The sequence below is a fragment of the Pseudochaenichthys georgianus genome, unplaced genomic scaffold, assembly GCF_902827115.2.
Source record: "Pseudochaenichthys georgianus unplaced genomic scaffold, fPseGeo1.2 scaffold_1665_arrow_ctg1, whole genome shotgun sequence".
Lineage (NCBI taxonomy): Eukaryota > Metazoa > Chordata > Actinopteri > Perciformes > Channichthyidae > Pseudochaenichthys > Pseudochaenichthys georgianus.
Genome location: NW_027262468.1, coordinates 17,451 through 29,448, shown reverse-complemented (window position 1 = coordinate 29,448; position 11,998 = coordinate 17,451). Strand labels below are relative to the sequence as shown.

The 11,998-nt window shown below is 49.9% G+C and overlaps 1 protein-coding gene across 1 annotated transcript; it reads left to right on the top strand.

Annotated features, from left to right (window-relative positions):
* The first annotated feature begins 286 nt into the window (after positions 1–286).
* Positions 287–8,274, top strand: LOC117441306 (exosome complex component RRP40-like). The gene is made up of 4 exons (XM_034077497.2): positions 287–566; positions 1,475–1,624; positions 5,452–5,603; positions 7,125–8,274. Exons 1-4 carry the CDS (start codon positions 339–341, stop codon positions 7,330–7,332), a joined length of 738 nt encoding a protein of 245 aa, XP_033933388.1. The 5' UTR covers positions 287–338; the 3' UTR covers positions 7,333–8,274.
* The last annotated feature ends 3,724 nt before the right edge of the window (positions 8,275–11,998 follow it).

Sequence of the window (11,998 nt, the reverse complement as noted above, 5' to 3'; positions counted from 1 at the left end):
AACATACAAAAAGTGAAAAGTAATTTAGAAAGTTTGAATATATAGAAAATGGACAAATTAAAAACAGAATAAAGAAAAGTTCTGGGTGTGTCACAGTGATATGAGTCCGTCGCTCAGAAACAATGCAATAAAACCTTTAAAGTAAAATAAATATTATTGATATAATTAACATAACCAGGTTTAACGCGTTATACAGTTCTTCATGTTGATCTAAACCCTGAGGCAGGAGATGTGATGTTAAAACAAATAAAATAAATAACGGTTCCGGTAGCACAGCTTCCTGTTCCCTCTGTGTCACACTGATATCGGTCTGTCGCTCAGCCTCGCAGTGCATCACCATGTTTTCGGGTCTGAGAGAGAAGGTGGGCCAGGTTCTGGTTCCGGGAGATGAGTTCAGCCTGGAGGTCCAGGAGACCCTCTCTCTCACCGAACCCCTGAAGCCGGAGAAGGTGCTCCTCGGCCCGGGTCTGAAGAGGAGAGGAGACCGGAAACTGCTGGTGGTGAAGAGCGGCGTGCTGAGACACAAACAGCCCCACGTGTTCTGGGTGGAAAACCACCAGAGGAGGGTGAGTACTTCTATATACTCTGTGTACAAGTACATACAAACAGCCCCACGTGTTCTGGGTGGAAAACCACCAGAGGAGGGTGAGTACTAATATTTACTCTGTGTACAAGTACATACAAACAGCCCCACGTGTTCTGGGTGGAAAACCATCAGAGGAGGGTGAGTACTAATATTTACTCTGTGTACAAGTACATACAAACAGCCCCACGTGTTCTGGGTGGAAAACCATCAGATGAGAGTGAGTACATATAATAATAATAATAATAATAATAATAATAATAATACTACTACACACTCACAGTGTACAACAGTACATACACCCTCTGTGACAAGTACATTATAATATACACTCAGTACAAGTACACATACACACTGTGCAAGTACATACACACTCTGTGTACAAGTACACACAAATACATATATATGTAGAAGTACACATATCTTGTACTTGAGTAAAAGTAGAAGTAACTCGGATCTTGTACTCAGTGTGTCGTTGTGTCCTCAGTGTGTCGTTGTGTCCTCAGTGTGTGTCCTCAGTGTGTGTCCTCAGTGTGTGTCGTTGTGTCCTCAGTGTGTCGTTGTGTCCTCAGTGTGTGTCGTTGTGTCCTCAGTGTGTCCTCAGTGTGTGTCGTTGTGTCCTCAGTGTGTCGTTGTGTCCTCAGTTTGTCCTTCTGTCCTCAGTGTGTCCTTCTGTCCTCAGTGTGTCCTTCTGTCATCAGTATGTCCTTCTGTCCTCAGTGTGTCCTTCTGTCATCAGTATGTCCTTCTGTCCTCAGTGTGTCCTTCTCTCCTTAGTGTGTCCTTCTGTCCTCAGTGTGTCCTTCTGTCCTCAGTGTGTCCTTCTCTCCTCAGTGTGTCCTTCTCTCCTCAGTATGTCCTTCTGTCCTCAGTGTGTCCTTCTCTCCTCAGTATGTCCCGGCTAAAGGAGAGACGATCATTGGAATCATTACGGTCAAATCCGGAGACGTCTTCAAGCTGGACTTTGGAGGAAGTGAGCAGGCGTCTCTGTCCTACCTGGCTTTTGAGGGAGCCACCAAGAGGAACCGTCCAAATATCCAGGTGAGACACTAGAGACAGGAAGTTTAGGTGAGACAGTGAGGACAGGTGAGACACTAGAGACAGGAAGTTTAGGTGAGACAGTGAGGACAGGTGAGACACTAGAGACAGGAAGTTCAGGTGAGACAGTGAGGACAGGTGAGACACTAGAGACAGGAAGTTTAGGTGAGACAGTGAGGACGGAAAGTCCAGGTGAGACGGAAAGTCCAGGTGAGACAGGAAGTACAGGTGAGACAGGAAGTCCAGGTGAGACTCTAAGTACAGGAAGGACAGTGAGGACAGGAAGTTCAGGTGAGACAGTGAGGACAGGAAGTCCAGGTGAGACGGAAAGTCCAGGTGAGACAGGAAGTCCAGGTGAGACAGGAAGTCCAGGTGAGACTCTAAGGACAGGAAGTCCAGGTGAGACTAAGTACAGGAAGGACAGTGAGGACAGGAAGTTCAGGTGAGACAGTGAGGACAGGAAGTCCAGGTGAGACGGAAAGTCCAGGTGAGACAGGAAGTCCAGGTGAGACAGGAAGTCCAGGTGAGACTCTAAGGACAGGAAGTACAGAAAGGACAGTGAGGACAGGAAGTACAGGAGAGACAGTGAGGACAGGAAGGACATTGAGGACAGGAAGTACAGGAGATTCTTGTTACGGTATTAAATTGTCAAACTAAGCAGATAGTCGGGGTGTTGAAAATAATCGTTTCTACGATGCGGACGATTCGGTCTCGATGCCGTGACGGAAGATAATCGGTTATAGCGTAGTAACGTTGCTTCCTGATTTTCCGGCCGCGGCTTTACGATAACGTTTTAATATCAAACCGGTCGGTGACGCAGAGATCAGGGAGCAGACGGGACGCGGCACCGAGAACACCAGTCCAGAACCAGCACCACCAGTCCAGAACCAGCAGCACCAGTCCAGAACCAGCACCACCAGTCCAGAACCAGCACCACCAGTCCAGAACCAGCACCACCAGTCCAGAACCAGCAGCACCAGTCCAGAACCAGCACCACCAGTCCAGAACCAGCACCACCAGTCCAGAACCAGCACCACCAGTCCAGAACCAGCAGCACCAGTCCAGAACCAGCAGCACCAGTCCAGAACCAGCACCACCAGTCCAGAACCAGCACCACCAGTCCAGAACCAGCAGCACCAGTCCAGAACCAGCACCACCAGTCCAGAACCAGCAGCACCAGTCCAGAACCAGCAGCAGAAGTCCAGAACCAGCACCACCAGTCCAGAACCAGCAGCAGCAGTCCAGAACCAGCACCACCAGTCCAGAACCAGCAGCAGCAGTCCAGAACCAGCAGCACCAATCCAGAACCAGCACCACCAGTCCAGAACCAACACCACCAGTCCAGAACCAGCAGCAGCAGTCCAGAACCAGCAGCAGCAGTCCAGAACCAGCAGCACCAGTCCAGAACCAGCACCACCAGTCCAGAACCAACACCACCAGTCCAGAACCAGCAGCAGCAGTCCAGAACCAGCAGCACCAGTCCAGAACCAGCACCACCAGTCCAGAACCAACACCACCAGTCCAGAACCAGCAGCAGCAGTCCAGAACCAGCACCACCAGCACCAGTCCAGAACCAGCAGCAGCAGCAGCACCAGTCCAGAACCAGCAGCACCAGTCCAGAACCAGCAGCACCAGTCCAGAACCAGCAGCAGCAGTCCAGAACCAGCAGCACCAGTCCAGAACCAGCACCACCAGTCCAGAACCAACACCACCAGTCCAGAACCAGCAGCAGCAGTCCAGAACCAGCACCAGTCCAGAACCAGCAGCAGCACCAGTCCAGAACCAGCAGCACCAGTCCAGAACCAGCAGCACCAGTCCAGAACCAGCACCACCAGTCCAGAACCAGCACCACCAGTCCAGAACCAGCACCACCAGTCCAGAACCAGCACCACCAGTCCAGAACCAGCAGCACCAGTCCAGAACCAGCAGCACCAGTCCAGAACCAGCACCACCAGTCCAGAACCAGCACCACCAGTCCAGAACCAGCAGCACCAGTCCAGAACCAGCACCACCAGTCCAGAACCAGCAGCACCAGTCCAGAACCAGCAGCAGAAGTCCAGAACCAGCACCACCAGTCCAGAACCAGCAGCAGCAGTCCAGAACCAGCACCACCAGTCCAGAACCAGCAGCAGCAGTCCAGAACCAGCAGCACCAATCCAGAACCAGCACCACCAGTCCAGAACCAACACCACCAGTCCAGAACCAGCAGCAGCAGTCCAGAACCAGCAGCAGCAGTCCAGAACCAGCAGCACCAGTCCAGAACCAGCACCACCAGTCCAGAACCAACACCACCAGTCCAGAACCAGCAGCACCAGTCCAGAACCAGCAGCACCAGTCCAGAACCAGCACCACCAGTCCAGAACCAACACCACCAGTCCAGAACCAGCAGCAGCAGTCCAGAACCAGCACCACCAGCACCAGTCCAGAACCAGCAGCAGCAGCAGCACCAGTCCAGAACCAGCAGCACCAGTCCAGAACCAGCAGCACCAGTCCAGAACCAGCAGCAGCAGTCCAGAACCAGCAGCACCAGTCCAGAACCAGCACCACCAGTCCAGAACCAACACCACCAGTCCAGAACCAGCAGCAGCAGTCCAGAACCAGCACCAGTCCAGAACCAGCAGCAGCACCAGTCCAGAACCAGCAGCACCAGTCCAGAACCAGCAGCACCAGTCCAGAACCAGCAGCACCAGTCCAGAACCAGCAGCAGAAGGACCCGCTCTGAGTCACTCCGTGTCGCTGCGGCTCAGAGACAGGGATTCATGCTTTTCAGAAATAATGGCGTTTCCATCACGTCAGGTTTCTGGAGGATTTAGTGAAGTCTTGGATGCAGAGTGTGAACGTCCTCTAGCAATCTGCAGACGATGGATACGTGAGTGAAGTTTGTGAAGGCAGGAGGGAAGAAGCTTCCGCGATCACCGTCTCCTCCGTTCCTCCAAGCCCCGCCCCGTTCCTCCAAGCCCCGCCCCGTTCCTCCAAGCCCCGCCCCGTTCCTCCAAGCCCCGCCCCTACAAGCCCCGTTCCTCCAAGCCCCGCCCCGTTCCCCCAAACCCCACCCCGTTCCTCCAAACCCCGCCCCTCCCTGAAAATAATGAGTGACAGGCTGATGGTGACCCGATAGAAACTTTGTTATTCACTTAATCACTGAGATAATGAAGCTAACTTAATCTCATGCATTCATGGATTCATGCAACAGTGAGACAGAGAATGTGAGTGTGCACGTACATGCACTATTTCAGTTGTTATATGCTGTTGTGAATCCTCCTGCTGTCTGCTGTGTTCAGACTCAGGTCCTGTGTGATGCCTCCTTCAGGACCTTCAGGTCCTTTCTCAACAGCAGGCCGCGGCTAGAAGCTGCAGCTAGACTGCAGCAGCTGCAGCTTTTTGTTTTTGAGGATGGGTCAACTTCACACACGGAGGCTAGACCTATACAGATCATTTATTTAGGTTTATAAATTAATGTCAAGACATTTATGTTATTGATTTCTGAAGCACTTTCTAAATAATAAAAAGAGAGTTCATATGTATTTACTGCATGCATGCATCGATGAAGAATAAGCCATGTGCAGTAATATAGAACATTGAGGATGCAACGCGTTGGTATGCATCGAGATGCACCGGGATATCGAATCGTTGACAGGACAATCGAATCGTGAGACCAGTGAGGATGCTCAGCCCGAGCAGATAGTAATCATAGTTATCTAAAAAGGTAAATATTGCGCAACAGTAGTGCTGCTGGTAATCTGTGACTCCTCCCCCTCTTCTGTGACTCCGCCCCCTCTTCTGTGACTCCTCCCCCTCTTCTGTGACTCCTCCCCCTCTTCTGTGTACAGGTGGGTGACTTGGTGTTTGCTCAGTTCATCGTAGCCAATCAGCACATGGAGCCTGAGCTGGTGTGTGTGGACAGCGCTGGGAGAGCCAATGGGCTTGGAGTATTTGGAGCGGGGGGGCTGCTGTTCAGCGTCTCTCTGGGACTCGTCAGGAGGTGAGTGGAAATCACTGCATTGTTACTCAATTAGTTATTACTATTTTATATCACTTTAAATAGACGCCGTATCGGTGTATCGTGAATATATCAGAGTGAGCGACGGCGTGTCGCAGAGCGACGCAGAGTGACACGTCTGAGAGTGACGCGTCTGAGAGTGACGCGTCTGAGAGTGACGCGTCTGAGAGTGACGCGTCTGAGAGTGACGCGTCTGAGAGTGACGCGTCTGAGAGTGACGCGTCTGAGTAGGGCTGTGCGATTATGGCAAAAATCGTAATCACGATTATTTGGGTCAATAATTGATATCACGATTATTTTGACGATTATTCATCGACCATTTATTGAACTTTAAAACAAATAATATTTTACCAATAAACAAGATCAACAAATATGTTGGAGCGCACTTCCAAAACCGTACTAAACATATATTATTAATGTGATCAATACAAATAAATTAGACCAAGATAAATTAAATCAAATACGAAGCAGTGCACGGTCACAGCCTGGAGCCTCCTCAACATACAGCCACATGTTGGTGAAACATATTCATTATTCCACTCCGTTAACGCTGAAGGCTGGCCCACCGTCACGGTCCAGAAGAACAGGAGATAAATGTTGAACTACAATTTAAGACCAAATAAAAGTGTGTAGGCCACCATGGCACATGCTGGCAGGGCTGCTCACGCCATCAGCCTGTTGACATGGTCTGGTTTCAGAGATGAGCGCAGGCAGGTGACAAGCCCCCTGTCCTGAAGACCCTCAGCCAGGCCCCGACACATGGGGTGACGCCGGCCAATCACAAAGCTGTGATGCGTTCAAGTGCATTATTCTGGCACAGGAAGATTACGTTACAGGACATTAACGATAACACAGAATATTGTTGTTCTATTTTTAGACACATCTCGCGATCGACTGGTTGGGCGCCCCTGGGCTGGACCACAGGTCTGTAGTGGAGGCAAAGCAGTCAGCTGAAGCCACGCCTCTCCCTCTTCCCCACGGCATGTGTCACACAGCGCAGGCAGCGCAGAGCTGCTGGAATGATACCGAGACGGCATCGCGTCACGCTTGTCCAACGTGTTGACACGTTGCTTGAAGCCCTGGTTGCTAACAGCGCTAACTGGGCACGTGTCTTTAGCGATGTGAAACGTAATGGCAAAGTACTTAGTGGAAATAGTTGTACCCTTCTTTTTAACGAGTTGCTGCTCTTGTTCTGACGTCTTCGCTCGCGCTGAACACTCACAACACGTCACTCCCACGTGGCCGAGTGGGCTTTCAGGGAGGGGCCAAAGCACACCCAGCAAAATAATCGTATTTTGTCAATTATGCTGTTTTCATAATCGTCGCAAGCCGTAATCGCGATTAAAATACGATTAATTGCACAGCCCTACGTCTGAGAGCGACGCGTGACATTGTAACTGTAGTGAGTGTGTAGTTATAGTGACCCTCTGAGCCAGCAAACATTAAAGGGCAAATCATCACAGGAACTTTATCTTCCTCCACCTCCTCCTCCTCCTCCTCCAGGCTGCTCCGCCCCCGCAGTGACGTCCTCTCCGACCTGCAGAAGCTGTTCCCCTGCGAGCTCGTGGTGGGGATGAACGGCCGTCTGTGGGTGAAGGCGAGCAGCGTCCAGCAGACGCTCATCATCTGCAACCTGCTGCAGAGCTGCGAAACCATGACAACCGCCCAGAGGCAGCAGCTGTTCAGGAGGGCGGCGCAGGGGGCGCTGTAGGGACTACTTTCTGTCCGGGACTACTTTCTGTCCGGGAGGGACTACTTTCTGTCCGGGAGGGACTACTTTATGTCCGGGAGGGACTACTTTATGTCCGGGAGGGACTACTTTCTGACCGGGAGGGACTACTTTCTGACCGGGAGGGACTACTTTCTGACCGGGAGGGACTACTTTCTGTCCGGGAGGGACTACTTTCTGTCCGGGAGGGACTACTTTCTGACCGGGAGGGACTACTTTCTGACCGGGAGGGACTACTTTCTGACCGGGAGGGACTACTTTCTGTCTGGGAGGGACTACATTCTGACCGGGAGGGACTACATTCTGACCGGGAGGGACTACATTCTGACCGGGAGGGACTACATTCTGACCGGGAGGGACTACTTTCTGACCGGGAGGGACTACTTTCTGTCCGGGAGGGACTACTTTCTGACCGGGAGGGACTACATTCTGACCGGGAGGGACTACTTTCTGACCGGGAGGGACTACTTTCTGTCCGGGAGGGACTACTTTCTGACCGGGAGGGACTACTTTCTGACCAGGACTACATTCTGACCGGGAGGGACTACATTCTGACCGGGAGGGACTACATTCTGACCGGGAGGGACTACATTCTGACCGGGAGGGACTACTTTCTGACCGGGAGGGACTACTTTCTGTCTGGGAGGGACTACTTTCTGACCGGGAGGGACTACTTTCTGACCAGGACTACATTCTGACCGGGAGGGACTACTTTCTGACGTATTCCTGTCCAGGATTGTCTGATGTCGTGTGGAAGAAAAAAGACTGCAAACCCCGGACGGTGTAAAAAAACTAACTTTTTTCCACGAGGTGTCGAACCGTTCTTCCTGCAGGGTTGTGATGTTTAGTTTCTTCTTCACGTGTTGGCCTCGGCTCACGGCCAATCAAACTGTGGACATTCATAAACGAACTTTTCTCACACAAGTCGTAGTGGGTTTTATTATTGATGCATTCTACTTCTGAATTAGCGCCGTAGCCACAGGTTGCTGACGTCGGCGACTTTTGAACTTCACAGAACTAGTTAGAAAAGTATAAATATAATAATATCAATACTTGGATTAATTTACTTCAACATACAGTTTACTGCTGATGGAGTATTTCATAAAGGCTTCTCCCTGATGCAGCGAACATCTCAGTTATTGGTGTAGAGAGGTTCTCTTCGGAGTGATGCAACCCGCTCAGAGGCTGCCAGCTGGAGGATTAGAGCCTCGTTATTTCAGAACAGAAAATCAGAACTCGGAGCTTTCTCTTGGAATTTAAATTCACCTCTCATGCATAGGTCTCCGATATATACAAACGGATCACCCATTTTTTTTAAAGTGAGAGGGGGCGGAGCTTATGCCTGCTCATACGGGATGAAACGCCAAAACCACATCAAGGATCCTCTCTGAAACAGGATGGAGCTCAAACTCTGTCTCTCTCTCAGGTTTACCACCAGGTGACTTCCTCTTGACTTCCTGCTTCTTCTTCTCTCTCTCCAGCACAGGTTAGCTCTGAGTGCTAGCATGCTAATGGAAACACAGACCATATCACTTCCAGAACACGTCTCATTGTTTCTGACAGCAACGCTTCTGATTGGCCCGTGGGTTTAAAGCCCGCCCACATTTTAGTAATGTCGTCATGACGCAGCAAATCTGGATCAGCTCCGTTGTTCCCTGTTTTTAGAGATGTGGGAGGGGTTTGTTTCTGACACTTTGAGAGTCTCCTGACACACGGGGACACACGGGGGACACATGGTGACACACCGGGGACACACGGGTGACACACGGGGGACACATGGTGACACACGGGGGACACACCTGGGACACACACACCGGGGACACATGGTGATGTAGAGAGGACATCACTTTGAGAGTCTCCTGACACACGGGGGACACACCGGGGACACACGGTGATGTAGAGAAGACATCACAAAGTGGCTTTTGCCTGATAGGAGACCTTAAGAAGAATTTGTTCTCCAATCTCTAAAGAAAATAACTTTGTGGCACAAATGTTTTCTCAGTTCTCGTTTGAGATTATCGGAGAAAAAAATTTAAATGTTTTTGCTCAGAATTCTGACTTTTTCAAAATGTTGACTTTTTCTAAGAACTCAGACTATTTTCTTTTTTTTTTATACTTTTTCCACAAATTCTCAAATGTTATCTCGTAATTCTGACTTTTTCAGAATATTTAGTTTCTCTTGGAATTCTGATTTATTCGGATTATTTGATAAGAAAAACCCACTTTGAGTAAAGCACTGCAGAGGAAGCACTCTTTGAGTAAAGCACTGCAGAGGAAGCACTCTTTGAGTAAAGCACTGCAGAGGAAGCACTCTTTGAGTAAAGCACTGCAGAGGAAGCACTCTTTGAGTAAAGCACTGCAGAGGAAGCACTCTTTGAGTAAAGCACTGCAGAGGAAGCACTCTTTGAGTAAAGCACTGCAGAGGAAGCACTCTTTGAGTAAAGCAGAGCAGTGGCGGTTCTAGACCAATGGGACTGGGGGGCAGTTATTTTCTGAGGGGGGCCCAATAAATGCAGGACGAAAAAGAGAACTAGACAGTATGAAGTAATTGCGCATTAGAAAGCAATTCAATACAGTTATTGGTATTTGTTTCAGTACACTTATTTATTTCAGATATATCTTATAGTTGTTACTGTGAACTTCAATTAAAGGTGGGGTCGGTAAGTTTGAGAAACCGGCTCGAGATACACGTGTTATATTCCATGGATGCTCTCAACGTCCCGATAGCAATGAATATCTGAAGTGCTTTGAAGCCGTGGCGCTGTAGAAAGCACGACCAATCATCTGAGCCGGCTAAAGTGACTGGATGGCCCACCTGCCTGCCAGCCTTCCATCTGGGCACACACTGATCTCTGCCCTCATTGGTCATGTGCGCGTTAGGGCTGTGCATCTTCACTGGTCTCACGATTCGATTCGATATCCCGGTGCATCACGATGCATACCAATGCGTTGCATCCTCAATGTTCTATATTACTGCACATGGCTTATTCTTCATCGATGCATGCATGCAGTAAATACATATGAACTCTCTTTTTATTATTTAGAAAGTGCTTCAGAAATCAATAACATAAATGTCTTGACATTAATTTATAAACCAAAATAAATGATCTGTATAGGTCTAGCCTCCGTGTGTGAAGTGGACCCATCCTCAAAAACAAAAAGCTGCAGCTGCTGCAGTCTAGCTGCAGCTTCTAGCCGCGGCCTGCTGTTGAGAAAGGACCTGAAGGTCCTGAAGGAGGCATCACACACAGGACCTGAGTCTGAACACAGCAGACAGCAGGAGGATTCACAACAGCATATAACAACTGAAATAGTGCATGTACGTGCACACTCACATTCTCTGTCTCACTGTTGCATGAATCCATGAATGCATGAGATTAAGTTAGCTTCATTATCTCAGTGATTAAGTGAATAACAAAGTTTCTATCGGGTCACCATCAGCCTGTCACTCATTATTTTCAGGGAGGGGGCGGGGCTTGGAGGAACGGGGTGGGGTTTGGGGGAACGGGGCGGGGCTTGGAGGAACGGGGCGGGGCTTGGAGGAACGGGGCGGGGCTTGGAGGAACGGAGGAGACGGTGATCGCGGAAGCTTCTTCCCTCCTGCCTTCACAAACTTCACTCACGTATCCATCGTCTGCAGATTGCTAGAGGACGTTCACACTCTGCATCCAAGACTTCACTAAATCCTCCAGAAACCTGACGTGATGGAAACGCCATTATTTCTGAAAAACATAAATCCCTGTCTCTGAGCCGCAGCGACACGGAGTGACTCAGAGCGGGTCCTTCTGCTGCTGGTTCTGGACTGGTGCTGCTGGTTCTGGACTGGTGGTGCTGGTTCTGGACTGGTGTTCTGGTGTTGGTGGATAAAGCAGACTGCTCCGTGTTCGGTGCCGCGTCCCGTCTGCTCCCTGATCTCTGCGTCACCGACCGGTTTGATATTAAAGTGACAGAAAAAACGTTATAGTAAAGCCGCGGCCGGAAAATCAGGAAGCAACGTTACTACGCTATAACCGATTATCTTCCGTCACTGCATCGAGACCGAATCGTCCGCATCGTAGAAACGATTATTTTCAACACCCCTAGTGCGCGTGTGTGTGTGTTGGAGGAGGGGCTCTGTGAGGAAGGGGCAGATTGTTTCCGGCTGTGTATTTTCAAATTCCAGCCACTCGAGCTGGTTTCTCCAAAAGCACCTCCCCCACCTTCAAGTTATAGTACTATGTTTGCACTAACACCATATTTATATAAATAAAGGCAATGAACAGTTACATCTCGACTTTACATCTACAATTACACGGATACAATAACTCACCTTCAATTATCGTGGTCGTCTCTCGAAACGTAGCTTTCAGTCTTTCTTGGATGCAACAGCCTCTGATAATCCGAGAGGGAAAGTGTGGGTCCTGAGTGCACCGCTCTAATGGGTCCTGAGTGCACCGCTCTAATGGGTCTGACTAGAATGACGAATAACGTTAGTTCCGCCTATTCCGTCATTCAATAAATCGCGTAATAAATCATACCTTTTTTTCACTTTTCATTTTTAGGGGGGCCACAGGGGGGTCAGAGGTCAGTGTTAGGGGGGCACTGGCCCCCCCTAGAACCGCCCCTGCTGCAGAGGAAGCACTCTATAGCTGCTTTCCCACTAATGGCG

Bases quoted from the DNA above. Each gene is read 5' to 3' on its own strand.
- LOC117441306 (XM_034077497.2), top strand. From the start codon at position 339: ATGTTTTCGGGTCTGAGAGAGAAGGTGGGCCAGGTTCTGGTTCCGGGA. The intron at 567-1,474 runs GTGAGTACTTCT...TTCTCTCCTCAG, and splicing joins TGGAAAACCACCAGAGGAGG to TATGTCCCGGCTAAAGGAGA. The intron at 5,604-7,124 runs GTGAGTGGAAAT...CTCCTCCTCCAG, and splicing joins TCTCTGGGACTCGTCAGGAG to GCTGCTCCGCCCCCGCAGTG.